The sequence below is a fragment of the Rhipicephalus microplus genome, chromosome 9 (genome assembly GCF_043290135.1).
Source record: "Rhipicephalus microplus isolate Deutch F79 chromosome 9, USDA_Rmic, whole genome shotgun sequence".
Lineage (NCBI taxonomy): Eukaryota > Metazoa > Arthropoda > Arachnida > Ixodida > Ixodidae > Rhipicephalus > Rhipicephalus microplus.
The window spans coordinates 74,445,289-74,460,160 of record NC_134708.1 but is presented as its reverse complement, the minus strand read 5'-3'; the positions used below and the strand labels follow the sequence as shown (position 1 = coordinate 74,460,160).

Here is a 14,872-nt window from a genome sequence, read left to right as displayed (position 1 = left end):
AGTTCCAATATGGTCGACCCGCTTTTATTGCTTTAAAACACGTAAAGAAAAAATATTTTCAGCCCATGTTAAAGCGTCGCATTCCACAATCCATCCTAGTTTTCCTTTTTTTTTTTGTTCATTTCGAACCAGGCTCACGCATTTAGGTTGTTCTGCAGTGAAGTGAATTTCGCTGGTAAATACATACCCCAAGAGAGGAATTTCGATGAACGCTTTGCGAGTTTTACAGACCACAATAATTTATTCTCGCAAAACCCCCATCCCCATCATCTGGTTCCCCAATCACATGGATGCAGTCTCCTGTAAACTTACCAATACTACACACCTAATATTCACGACACAATTGAAATGTACGGTAAAGCCTTTGAAGTGGGCGCAAACAAGGTCAGGGTGTCCATTTGAAACGAAATAATCGTGACTTCCCATGTGGTTCGTCAGTTTCACTTTGTTTACCCAAAAGTTATGCAGAGCCCAAACAACTACCGCGTGACAGCTACAGACGAACTCTTATCCAAACTCGTATCACGTTCTACCCTTAAGTATATCACGGACGACAGCTCCAGCAAGGTCTGTGGCGTACAACCTGCCTCACTGAAACACGCATTCTGGGAGTGTGACGCATATACATTTATCTCCATGTTCTCTCGGACGGCCTCTGCACAGATCAGGGATCGCCTACCGAAGTCTGGCCTTTCAGCATGCCCTTGATGCGGCTAGTCGGCAAAGTCTGGATGGGTCGACGTGGGAGACCTTAGTCCGGTTCATCAAGTTGCCGTAAACACAGTCAACATTTTTACCAACCATCCAACCAGCTCAGTGTGTACATTCCTTGGGTCGTAATGAAACGATAGATATCAATATGTACGTTTATTCCGAACAGAGCTTTGTCTTGTTGTGACGTCGTATAATGGTAGTCATCACTAATGCACAAGAAAAAATAAATTACCTCAGCAATAAAAAGTTATTAAGGAAGAGCAGAAACTGCAAGCACCATGTGCAGTTTGTGAATGTACTACTGCCCATGCCGCTAATCATGACGCCATGCCACTATACTGTAGGTGGCCACTGCGGTACACCGACACTTTTGTAAGCCCCGCTGTGGTGGTCTAGTGGCTGAGGTACTCGGCTGCTGACCAGTAGGTCGCGGGATCGAATCCCGGCGGCGGCAAATGTTGTAGACCCGTGTTCTCAGATTTGGGTGGACGTTAAAGAACCCCAGGTGGTCGAAATTTCCGGAGCTCTCCACTATGGCGTCTCATAATCATATGGTGGTTTTTGGATGATAAACCCCACATATCAATCAATCAATCAATCAATCAATCAATCAATCAATCAATCAATCAATCAATCAACGCTTTTGCAAAGCTTGGCTATATTGCAGATTCTTGCAACCACGATCACACTTGCACGTTATAAAGCGAACCCGCGACATACATAGCGTCATGTGATGGGCTGAAGTAAGTCACGCATATAATTGTTAGCTTATACCTATACCTGTTTTCGCTTGCCGCCGTTCAGCATATCATCTCGTTACCATATAATGGCGTCACATTACATGGAACGACTAATAACGTCATTAGTGCAACCATTTCGCTAGCGAGGCGTGAGGCGCTATGTACATACACGGTAATAAAATTAATGTGGTGCAACGCCCAAGACTTGCCGCATAGTTTAAAATGAAATAATGGCGTCCGTATGAAGAGTGTAGTTGAGTGGTTTGGCCTCTGCGCTTGTGAGCCTGCCCTATTAGGATTTTGAAACTGCCTGTATTATTTCCGATCAATATCCTATGCCAGTAGCCATTTCGTGCTTACATCTGCTCTCAATTACGGGAGAGCAAACTTTTTCTTTCTCTTTCTATTTCTCAGACTGCATTGAGGGTGTCAAGGTTTCTGATAAGCAAATGAACTATTGTCGCGTATTGCAAGAAAAACACGAACAATGATCACTTGCGGGTAAACTTGGGCCTAGAAAAGTAGATCTTAAACAATGGAAGAGTCCGCTAAAGTGTTCCCCACACGAGCCTCTTTGCGAATAACACGCAGGTCAGTCCAGCGGTTCGCGCCCGTGCATCAGAGGGATGCGTCGCCCTGCCACAAGATGGGCGAGCACGCATGAGGCACTGTAAGGGCCTTCCAGTGGCTTGAGGAGGCTTTGTCGAAGCAACGGAGAAAAGGAGCCGACGACCCGTCTAACGGGTGCGGAGGCACCCGAGTAACTGTCGCCTAGTCGGAGCACAACATGCTCGAGGTCTAGGCTCTGAGATTATCGGAATCTAATAGCCGTAATCTTAAGATATCGAACACCCGCGCCTTGCAAGGCCGGGGACTTCCTACACGCTGGATGTATAAATAAATGTTATTTCTCTCTCTATGGGGCACTGTAGGCGCCAACGCAGCAACTCGCTGGTTCTCTTCGTGAACAGGTTATCAGGAGTAGTCTCTGTGGCAGTACTCAAGCAGCAATGCCAAGTGCCATCACCAGCAACATCATCAGCCGAGAGTCACGCAACTGAAGAGACGTGGATCTGCACGTGCTTGACATCCTGAAACGCCAGCGGCGGAAAGCGGTGCCCCCACGGGTTTGAAGCGAGTAGGTTGCTGCTACGGAACTCCAGAGACCGCTAGTGTCTCGCTTTATTTCACTTACCACTTCCTCCTTTATACCGTATCGTCAATAAAGTTGTTTCACTCGGTCATTGATTCCATTCAATCATTGGTAATCAGCTGTGGGGGTGAAGAAACTCAGATCTACCGTATTGGAAGGAAGGTTATTTTCTGTTTGCTGAACAGTGAGTTTAGAGAAAAAAAAGGGCTTTGTCAATAAATAAGAAGAAATTTCATATTGTAAAACTCAAACCGTTTGTACTTAGACGACGCACTGTGGACTTGCTAGGGAGATATTTCAATAAAACAATCGTATGGGAACAGCACAACCACTCATCCAGGAAATCGATAAGAAAGGTTTAACGGCAATCAATTCAAACTTATCAGGGCAATTTTCGGCATTAGAAGGATCGTTGAGACTTTTCAAATTGGTCCGGAGCTTGCTAAATGTCACGAAAGTTGTTTATTGTGCGTCTCAACTGCTTGTTGCAACACAACAAATGTCAAAAATAGCCCTCAGCGCAATTCGCAGGGGCGCACCGACCACATCGAACGGTGTCAAATCAGCAAGGATTCATGCTTTCCTCGCATTTTCTGGGAGGTGGCCTGAATGTAAACTTCAGGAACCGGGCGTACAGGTCGCTTACAGCTGCCGATTGATCGAATGATACCTGGTGGCCAGCGAAGAGTACCGTGTTGTACATAACCGTGCCCGCCACTTTCTCATATCCCAGAAGCACCTTACGGGCATGGCGGGGAGTAGTTTGGTACCAGGCCTTCCTAGCGGCTTGCCTGAACAACGCCGAGCCTCTCCAGTGCAACCTACCGAACAAGCGTTCCATTTTACTCGCCGGGAAAACAGAGTCAAGCTGTGCCGTGTAAAAAAGTACGCGAACGTTGTTGAGTACGTGAACCAAGGTCGATGTCCTCTTAGCGAAGAATTCTCCCTCAGATAGCTTCATTGCAAGCTCCGTCCTGGTCGCGTCGAGGCTTCTGGAAGGGGCAACGTGAAGGCACTTTTTGAACTCTCCGCTGTTAGCGTATTCCCGGTATTTGTGAACTTCCGTTGGTATTGCTGCTTTGACGATGCTTCCGTGGTTCTCGAAGCCAGTGAGTAACTCGAACCAGCTTTTCTTGCCGGCTGGGTGCATGTCGAACACCGTTTGCCTCAGCATTTCCGCAGCTGCGGTAAAGTTTCGTACCGTGACCATGTACTTAATCTTTTTGACTTGCATATCGAAGCTGTCGCGGCCTTGTTCGTCTAATAGGCTAGAGCAGTACAGGTATTTGGCCGAGTTGATCATGTCCACCAGCGGGAAGACAAAGCCGACGCCGAGCATCACTCCCTTCAGGTGTAGTGGAAACTGATCTTTTACTTTTCGGGTCAGCACTCTCTGCGCCAGTCCTATAGCTGACCTTGCTGCAAAGAAAACAAAAAACAAAAAGAAATTTCTATAACAGCGCACTTATACAAGAAAGACGGAGCTAATAAAATGCTTTGAAAACACCCTAGAAGCATATGGGTTTTGACAATGGTGAACAGGGCCTCATTGTTCTCTGCATGAATTATTAGCCCAACTGTGGGTCACTGCTATCAGCCTGAACTTGAGTTTGAAAGGCGTAGAACATGCTGTTTACTACAGGTTGAATTCTCAACCCTCATCTACCTTAAAATAATTATGAAGCGGACCTATTATTTTCATATGGTGGAGCTACTAGCATTTGCAATTTCCGACAAAATATTATGAAGCTTCGAAACCAAAATGAGTGACACGGTACTATAACTAGTTCACGAGAACATGAACATTACACGTATGTTGCCCACGTCATATTCGCATGTCTCCAATCAAACTGAGGTGTAGTCTACGGAATAGGAGAAAGGTGTATCAAGCGCTAGGGCGACGCTGTCGTAGAGCACATTCTAATATAACCAAGGTATACTTCGAAATCCGCAAGAAACATCGCCGTGAAAAGAAATGCATATATATATATATATATATATATATATATATATATATATATATATATATATATATATATATATATATATATATATATATATATATATATATATATATATATACATATATATATACATATATATATATATATATATATATATATATATATATATATATATATATATATATATATACATATATATATATATATATATATATATATATATATATATATATATATATATATATATATATATATATATATATATTACGGGACAGGCCTCGCAAACACAAAGCGGTGTGGTGCTACTTGAGCGTAATTTTTCTAATGCGTCATCATACTTGGAAGTGGTGCGTGTGTTTCTATATGTGATGGGATTATGTTCCCAAAGGGCTAGCTTTAGTCTATGGAGCTGTTGCACCAGGTTTGAACATATAGCCAAAAAACAAACAAGTGCTAATTTTTTTCTATAGTTTCATTGTTCGAAATTATATTTTTAAAAGGTCATTCCATGGATTCTAGAGATGTGACACTCCCCTTCTGATTTATTGCATCGCCATGGAACATGAACTTCAGAAAGAGAGATACAAAGAGAAAATTGCTCGACGTTATTGCTGTACACGAGGCGCTTATTGGGAGAATGGTAGAAAGAATGAAATTTTGTTTCTTCAGGCGCTAAGCTATGAAAGCGGCATCGCCTCTTTGTACAGCTGTAATATTTTCAAAATTAATTTTACCACTTATTCTAGTATCACACGCGCATACAAAAACGGGAGCTATAGTAGATATAAAACATTTTCTTTTATTATTTTGATATTTAGAACCACTGCTTATCACGTGTATTATTACTCCCGACACGTGCCTGCTTACAGTTGGACCAATGAAACGTTTTTGCGAGTCGAGTCTTCACACAAGCAATACATCATGGGATTATCATGTTTAGTATCTCGTGCATCTGTACAGCTTGTTCGATTGTTCTTTTTTTGTGGTTCGCCTAATTCTATCTATCTATCTATCTATCTATCTATCTATCTATCTATCTATCTATCTATCTATCTATCTATCTATCTATCTATCTATCTATCTATCTATCTATCTATGTGTGAGTATAAGTTATAGCATACCATGGGCCGTTTGATCCACTTACGACAGAGGGTACAATTGATGTACAGACACTCGTCAGTGAAACAGAAGACCATCAATTGTTCTCCAGTGAGAACAAGAGCCTGGAGTAAACACGAAATCGCGTTACCTCCATAGGATTCTCCCGCGATGAAGAAGTCTCGGTCTCGGTACTCCTCGAAAATTCTCAGAAAACGCCTGAGAAATCTGATGCCATGCGTGGTAGCCTGCTGGAGCGTCGCTGGATAATTGCCTTTCGTATCAAAGCTGTAGCCTGCACCAGCCGGTTGATCCAGATAGATGATGTTGAAGTCATTCAGCAGACTGTGCCTCCTGCGGTACAACTTCCCGGAAGCGTCGATGCCGAGAGGACCGTTTTCGAGGAACTGGCCGTAAAGGGACGACTCCCCGACACCACCTTGTAGCCACAATAGAAGGGGCTTCTCGCGAGAGCTGTTCTGTAATGATAGTGTGAGCGAGAAGAAATCACATGCAACTTTAACGCTGAATGCATTGGTTACAATCATCATCATCATCATCATCATCATCATCATCATCATCATCATCATCATCATCATCGTCATTATCCTGACTACGCCTACTTTCAGGACAAAGGCGCCATCCCATGTACCGTCAGTCAAATTGGTCTCGTGCTTGCTGCTGCCACTTTATACCCACAAACTTTCCAATCTCACCTGCCCTCCTAACTTTCTGCCTCCCCCTCACCCACCTGCCTTCTCTTGGAATCCAATTTGTAATTTTTTTATTTAAATATTTATCTATAATATACTGCAGACCAACATTTGGTTCGTGCAGGAAGGGCAGTCATATTACTCACGAAAGAAAAATTAAAATTCAATAACAAAATATATTACAACGATAAAAATGAATGCGAGAACTTTCCCTCAAAACTCCGGAATGCACACGTACGACGTAGTACATCAAAATAAATACAGGGTTGTAACTTCCACAATATTGTTGAAAATAGTATACAAACTTAAAACACAACACTGAATGCGGGTAGCGTAGTAATTTAAGAAAGTTCGTTCACTACATGTCTAAAATTTCACTTGGTCACCGTCCTTGAAAAAAAAAGAATGTTTGTGTTTGTTCTGCTGAAATGAGGGGTTCATGCATATACCGGATCGTGACGTGTACACCTTGTAGACAGAGGTGTTACATATTTGTTTATTTATTTTCCGAATACTGTTAGCCTTTCGGCTGTTAGAGGGGTGGGACATACAGAGAATGACGAACATCAATACACTCAAATCACAAAATAATAAAAATGATATTATTATTATTATTATTATTATTATTATTATTATTATTATTATTATTATTATTATTATTATTATTATTATTGTTATTATTATTATTATTATTATTATTATTATTATTATTATTATTATTATTATTATTATTATTATTATTATTATTATTATTATTATTATTATTATTATTATTATTATTATTATTATTATTATTATTATTATTATTATTATTATTATTATTATTATTATTATTATTATTCATAGTAGCAGCAGCAGTAGTAGTATTCATATGCTCACAGCATTATATTCAAACTAGAAAGGTAGGACAAAACAGATATGATTATTTTGCGTATATCTTGCCTCTGCCTTGATGTGTAAGAAGAACAAGAACGTAGAATTGTCGCCGTCTACTGGGATGAATCCAGAAAACGCATCCAGATGTGAGCAGGGTCCTGGCAGTGTTACTCGGCTGGCATTTCTTAAACGTTCGATCTTATCCAGGTTTACGAAGTCGTTCGTGACCGGGAGCAGCAGATCCTCAGAGCTCGGGCTAGAATAGAAACACATTGCACATGATCCAAACGTAAGACAAGTTCTGGAAAACATGGTTGTGTAAAGTCGTGAGAAATCGTTAATGTTTAAAAGCTGCTTTCAAGCACCTCGAAGACCCGGACAGTGTAAGTGGATAGGACTTCACATTTATCTGCTCATGTATCTGCTTTACATGTTTCCTCTAACCAAAAAAAAAGAATTCACTTGGGAATGCAACTATCATCATGTCTATTTCCGTTGGGGGAATATTGTGTTCGAAACAAAGCGTCAATGACAATAGCTCCGCATGCTTTCAGCGACGGTGGTCATCGGGATTTCCGTCATCATGCGGTGAAGCACACGACTTAAGCTTCGATACCTCCTCTGACTGTGGCATTGTTCCAGCTCTGCACCTGCATAGAGCATTCGTGCTGAATGTACAGCTCATTGTGATTGCGAGAATCATTTCGCCGGTACGCATGGTGAAATGAGTTTTCTTTTATCGCATCACTTTCATTGTTTGCATTCCCCTTTGCAACTGGCCCAATCATGTGGAAATGTTGAAGCCAGCGCTCTTGCCATGTACTATACTCGCTTGGCTCTTTTAGGCAGGTCGGTACACTATGTGGCATTGTGAATCAAATCATGATTTTCTAAGCGCTGATGTACTTGAGAATATGCTTCAGGGGCGAAGCTCCTTATGGCGTAGGTCTGTCACTCCTCCGCATGTATGGAGTAGTACGTAGCCACCGATGGCACATACCCGCTGTAGAGCAGATATGTGCCACATGAGTTGCGAGATGGGATATGGCGGTACCTGGAGTGTTCACTAGAAGGACCCATGGACGGATGCACGGATGGACGAACAGACTAGCAGATGGACGGATGGATGGACGCGTGCACGTACGGACGGAGGGACGCACGGATAGATGGACTCACGGATGGACGCATGGATTGACGCACGGATGGTCACGCGGACGGACGGAAGCAAGAATGAACGGACGGACGGAAGCATGGACGGGCAGACGGAGGCTTTGCCCCACTCATCATCATTCACTCTGTGGATATGCTGTTAGTTTTTTTTTGTATATGCTCATTTTTCAAAGGTGCTGGCAGTGTGATGCATTCAGACGATCTAGATCATTGTTGACTGCAAGATAAAAGTCCCACTCTGGGATATGTTCTAACTCTTTATAGGAAATAATCAAATATTGTGCTGCATATATACTAATTTCATCGCGACAGCTTTACCGTTTCGGAACTCCCCAGCGCTTCCCTTTTCGTGTTATCTTTCTTTAGCTCCCTGCATGCGCCAAAGATTATCAGCAACACTCATCGCATAGCCTTCAAAACTCCCTATTTTTCGTCATCATCAGTCATTATTCACGGCCTATTTCACGTGTCTCTATGACAGGTTGAAAGACTTTCTAAATGGTCTTTAATTTACAGTATTTAGTTGGAACTAATTCGGCTTTCACCTGCAATCCCAATTTCGTCACTCTATATCAATAAACTATAGTTGTCGTATTGCGTTGCGTTTGGCGTCCACCGTTCACCTTTCCGGTGCCCTAACTGACGCCATGACTGCCTGACCTACACATTACGCGGGCAGTTCAGATTCATTTGTTTCACCCAGAGTCAAGTAAAAAAAGAAAAGAAACGGCTGGCCCTGTTTGTTTCCGGACCAATCATCACTTAGTGTTCAATCACATGCTCTTGAGTGGAACGTTGAGTGGTACATAATGAGGAAAAATATGTCCAGGCACTAAATTTCAGCGCATGCTGTACAACCTCATGTCGACTGCATATTTTCGTCCTCTGATCTTGACCTTAACTTCGATATTTATGCATCATATGTTGGAGTCAATATGTTGCAACAATTGTAAAGTTTTCTTATAACCTGCCTGCTGCTCGTGCTAGAAATTTGCTAATCTCAGGCTTCTGCGCAACGACCAACATGCCCTTGTAAGCTAACTTGTTTCTCATTGGATTGGATAAACTTTTATTTCATAATCGGAATCATTAGCCTCATTCTGAGTAACTATATTTTCGTACGCTTAGCACAGGCTGACTTCCCATATTGATTTATTTTGATCTGACCATGATATTGAATATAATTGTAAATCTTGTTCTCATACTCTATCTCGCTTAAGCCCACTGTGTTTTTTTTTTCTTCTAATTCATGTTGCCCGATAATTTCGAAGGCTCTGCCAACGCAGGCATGTGGTTTTAAGGTCTATTAGCGTAAATAATGTGAACAAATTCTCTCCGCAGTAGGGTACTTTATCAAAATTAGCACTTCCAACTTTTTATAGTGAGGAGCAAAAAAACAACGCTCGACGATGCACGATTGCTGCCAAAGCATGTGCAAATTGCACATTTGTGTAGCAAACATACAAGAGCTGGTACCGCATACTACTTCCATAATATTTTGCGTAGGTGCATAACCGAAAATGCCTGCTGTTTTCAGCAAAAATCATAAACATGTGCAAAAATAGGTAGTATTTATAAACCACCGCTACAAATTATTCGCAATATGAAACAATGTAAAGTAATAGTTCATCGTGATTTATTACGACGATGTATTTTGCTCAACAACCGGCAAATTACAGTCGCTTAGGTTTGCATACAGGCAAGGCGCTTGAGAAGGTGAAAAAAGTGGCCATTTGGTGCTGTTATTTCCAGATATTGCATTAAATTAGCCTGTCGCAATACATGTAGACGGTTTCATACCTTGGTTCCTGGGGCCATTGTCCCTTCGTCCCACCACGGGAATCACATCGTGTCTCTGCTAGAATAAAAATCAACAGTATCACGGTAGTTTCAAGAAATTTCATCGTTTTCTGCCTCACAGCCAAGTAAGAGTAATGTCGGCTTTGCGTTTTCTCAGCTGTTCTCTATTTACGTCTCCGGAAGAAAAAAAAATCTTAATTCACTTGTTCAGCGCGTAGCACCTGTTCTACACCAAAAAGTCAGGGCTTTGTTCGAGTTCTATTGTTCATTTTCAATAGTATACCAGCCCGAATTCCTGTGTGAACACATGGACAGTTGTCAAAATCTATAAGAACAATTAACAGTGTTCTCACAAAATTCGAAGGGTAATATTTTAGGCATTGTGCTTGGAAGTGTGTTTCTCTGTGACATTGTTATGGACGAAAGCATGCCTGCCTTAGGTGCACTTATTGTACAATAGAAGTACGTTACATGCGCATTTATTGAACAATAATTGGAGAAGCCTAGATAAAAAATTTCTTTATGTCTAGTCTTGGCCACTTTATTTTGTAACATCCACTTATGTATTTAACAATATTGCAGCTAATTGGAAATATTGCGCTGCCGGGTTCTTATACTCTAGCTTACTTTTTACCTTGTTCAGTGTTTGGCAAACTTTTTTTTAGACTTATTTGAGGAGGTGATGTAGTCGGGCGCTTCCGTTTATCGGGATAAATGTACTGGAGCACTCAAAGAAGCAAAAATAATCACTTCACAAGTCACTTTTTCTTCCTCATTCTGAAATTTTAAACATGGAATACATTTTGGACAGCCTAGAGTTATGAAGCACTTGCTGTTTTTAAATGCTCATACGATTTGAAGAGGAAGGGGTATAACAGCTGCATATTAGTGATGCTTACCTACGGAGGAGGAATCTAGAGGATCACAAAGAGGGTTTAACTTAAGTTAAGGACGATGCAGCGGGCAACGGCAAGGTAATTATAGGTGTAAACCCTAAGGGACAAGAATAGAGCAGAGTGTATCAGGGAACAAACGGGTGTTAAGGACATAGTCGAAACCAAGAAGAAATAGTCATGGGCTGGGCACGTAGCGCGAAGGAAAGATAATCGATGATATTGAGGATCACAGACTGGATTCCAAGAGAAGGCAAGCGAGTGCGGAGGAGTCAGAAAGTCAGGTGGACAAATGGGATTATGAGAAGTTTGCGAGTATAAAATGGCAGCAGCATGCACAGGACCAAGTTGACTGGTGGAACACGGGAGAGGCCTTTGTCCTGCAGTGGGCGTAGTGATGCCGATATTGACGACGATGAACTGTATAGAGCAAAAGGGGGGCTTTTGCAAGTATCGGCAACCGCTCATCGAATACGCACTATGTATGCATTGCAGTGTTGCGCATACAGACAGACAGACAGACAGACAGACAGACAGACAGACAGACAGACAGACAGACAGACAGACAGACAGACAGACAGACAGACAGACAGACAGACAGACAGACAGACAGACAGACAGACAGACAGACAGACAGGCAGGCAGGCAGGCAGGCAGGCAGGCAGGCAGGCGGGCAGGAAAGCAGGCAGGCAGGCAGGCAGGCAGGCAGGCACAGAACTTCATTGAGGTCCTGAGGAACACTACCTCAAGGAGGTAGAGCAACGGGCCGCTCCCACGTCGGAACGGGTAGGCCGAGCCTCACCGCCGCGTCGTGGGCCCTCTGGAAAGCCCAGAGTTGATGTGCAAGTTCTGAGCTCCTGAGCGCAGGGCTAGATACCTCTTCAGTCTTGTGCCGAGAATGGCGTGATGAGGGGCACTGCCAGAGCATGTGGTCTAACGTAGATACGGAGCCACAATCTGGGCATGTTGGATCAATGATTTCAATAAACTGGCTGTGGGAACGAAGACATAAACAAAAAAATATAGCAGTGAAAGCCAATATGAGCGAGTACACTGCAAAGTGCCAGCAGTTCTTCAAAAGAGTTGACTGTTGGGCGAGTTGGAGCTTTGGCATAGAAACCATTGCGAGGAAGCAACTAAACACAACACACAGGAAGAAACAAGCGTGGATAGGTGCAATTTACCAACTGGTTTTATTCAAGGAAGATCCACACCTTTATACATCAACACCCTGTGCAAAGGCACCGCCACAGCAAAAAAAAAAAAAAAAACAAGAACCAAGACAAAAAACCAACAAGTAAGTCGCAGTGTGTTGACGTATAAAGTGTGAATCTTCCTTGAATAAAACCACTTGGTAGCTTGCAGTTGTCCTTGTCTATTTCTTCCTGCGTGTTGTGTTTAGTTACGCCATCACGATGGTTTCTATGTCAGTAGTATGGTCAGCAGACTAATATAACTTGTTATTTTTTTATCAGTTGCACACACAGCGTATCTTTTTCAGCTCCGGTTGCAAGAGAACAACGGATGTTCCTTAAGCTGTTTAGTTTATTCTGTCATATTAACCAACCATGAGTAGTTTCGCTTCGTGTGCTATTCGATCTTGAGAGAGGCTGACACAGATAAAAAAAAAAAACAGCATAAGTGCTGAGGAGCAGTCAAGAGATAAGTTGTGAGAAGGGAAGCTGGAGAGAGGAAGATGGACAGGTGGAGGAAAGACAGGGAGGTAAACCAATAAAAAATGCGGTTGTCTATCCTGCACTGAGAAAGGGGAAATAAGGTTAGAAAGAAGGTTGGGACAGAAAAAACGTACACATGCCGCTAGAGAAATGATGTGAATGATGTCACAATGGGTGAATATAAGGTAACATCAACATGAGAGTAAAGATCATGACTGTTAGTGCGCCTCTGGTTCTTATGATGGCGCGATTATCGATTTGGCACGAGGACCCCTGCTACGCCACCTTCACACAGCGTTCTGATCGTATTTCAGGAGGAGAAAATCAGGAAGAAGAAAGAACCTTGTTGGTGCTGTAGCGAAACTACGCCCCTGCCCTATTAATAACAAACCTGTGTGCTCTTATGAGCATAAAAAGTTACTTATGTGCTCTGGCACTGCGTGATCCTCAGCCTTTTGGACATATGTGGTTGTAAGACTGGTGCATTAGTAAGGCACTAGTCCTCACTTTGACCCCAGAAGCAAGAACATTTTTTTTCTCCTGAGCAGCCAACCTTTCGTTATACGATACAAATTGCGATTGTGTTGTAGCTATGGGCTCCATGCGGACCAAGCTCCGCTGTCGAGGAAGGCGCCTATAGCGGAAGCAAGCGCAGCCCTGAAAAGACCCCCCCTCCCCCCTCCCCGTGTTCTGCCCCACAGTCGCGCGATGGCGACTGCGCCGTCAGCCAATAAAACTGGCTGTCTTTTTTTCCCTCAAACAAGCTGGGAGTTCACCACGCAAACGCAGCAAGAGCCTGTTGCGGAAACCAGGTTGTAGAGCGCGTTGTGAAGCCGAGTCGTCGGCCTCTCACCATATCGCACTGTTCAATTGGCACTCAATGCAGCCGAAATGCCTCAGCACGTGTGTGACGCTGATGCTCTTTGCCTGAACTCTGAACGAGGAAGTTCGCTCTCGGGTTATCTGTAAGGAAGGTTTTGAGACCATAAAGAAGTTGGTGAGCTGTATTAAATCCTTGGAGCGATCAAGGCTAACATGAGAAGACAAAAGGAGAAAAAAAAATGCAGCATATCTACGGAGTGAATGATGGAGCGTGGAGCGAAGCATTCGTCCGTCCATTCGTTCTTGCTTCCGTCCGTCCGTCCATGCGTCGGTCTGTGTGACCGTCCATGCGTCCATCCGCCCGTTCGTGGGTGCGTCTGTTCGTGCATCCGTCCCTGCGTTCGCCCATTCATCCGCCCCTGCGTCCGTTCATGCGTCCATTCATGCATCTGTTTGTGTGTCCGTTCGTCCAATTATTCAACACTCCAAGTACCACCATCTCGCATCTTTTCATCTTATATTCCCCATATAAAAGCTTCGCCATCCAGCGGACATTCCAAGGACTAAACGAGAGGTGGCATACGCACACTTTCTTATGGCTTGCGCTTCGGGTCTACTTCCCACCTTTAATCACATCGAGTTCATGGTATATACTAGTTCACTGTATTCATGGCACTGCGGCCCAACGCTCGCTAAACCTTTCTCAAACCAAGGAGGTTACGCCCAGCGAGTATAACGTAGCAACCTTTTCCTGTCAGACAGTGCTCAAAGTTCATGCCAATGGCTGCTAATGGGAAATGAGAGACAGGAGGATTCGTCTTTTACTTTCTTATGGCTTGCGCTTCGTATCTACTTTCCACCTTTAACTACCTCGAGTTCATTCTTGGTGTATACTAGTTCATTGTGTCCGTGGCCCTGCGGCTCAACGCTCGCTAAACCTATCTAAAACTAAGGAGGTTACACCCAGCAAGTATAACGTAGCAACCCTTTCTTGTCAGATAGTGCTCAATGTACATGCCACTGACTGCTAATGGGGATTGCAGCGTGCGCGTTAACTAAAAGCCGAATGCTCCTGCTTCTCATTCTCCATTAGCAACCTTTGGCATGTACATTGAACACTATTTTTTATTGTTCAACAACGCACAAAAGAAATCTTTCACCGGTACCACCTTGGAGGTCAAAATGTTATACTTGTTACATACTACAACGGCTACGAGGTACGAACGAGTGCCGCTATAAGGAGCTTCACCCCT

The 14,872-nt window shown here is 43.1% G+C and overlaps 1 protein-coding gene across 1 annotated transcript; it reads right to left on the bottom strand.

Annotated features, from left to right (window-relative positions):
• Positions 1-3,050: 3,050 nt before the first annotated feature.
• On the bottom strand, positions 3,051-10,404 carry LOC119164763 (vitellogenic carboxypeptidase-like). Its single transcript, XM_037416970.2, has 4 exons — positions 10,229-10,404; positions 7,325-7,514; positions 5,821-6,148; positions 3,051-4,026 (listed from the first exon to the last, which is right to left on the bottom strand). Exons 1-4 carry the CDS (start codon positions 10,330-10,332, stop codon positions 3,170-3,172), a joined length of 1,479 nt encoding a protein of 492 aa, XP_037272867.2. The 5' UTR covers positions 10,333-10,404; the 3' UTR covers positions 3,051-3,169.
• Between the last annotated feature and the right edge of the window lie 4,468 nt (positions 10,405-14,872).

Coding starts and splice junctions, on each gene's coding strand:
- LOC119164763 (XM_037416970.2), bottom strand. CDS start 10,332: ATGAAATTTCTTGAAACTACCGTGATACTGTTGATTTTTATTCTAGCA. Junction 7,515..10,228: donor CAATGGCCCCAGGAACCAAG/GTATGAAACCGT, acceptor TTTCTATTCTAG/CCCGAGCTCTGAGGATCTGC. Junction 4,027..5,820: donor CGCGGGAGAATCCTATGGAG/GTAACGCGATTT, acceptor TTTTCTTTGCAG/CAAGGTCAGCTATAGGACTG.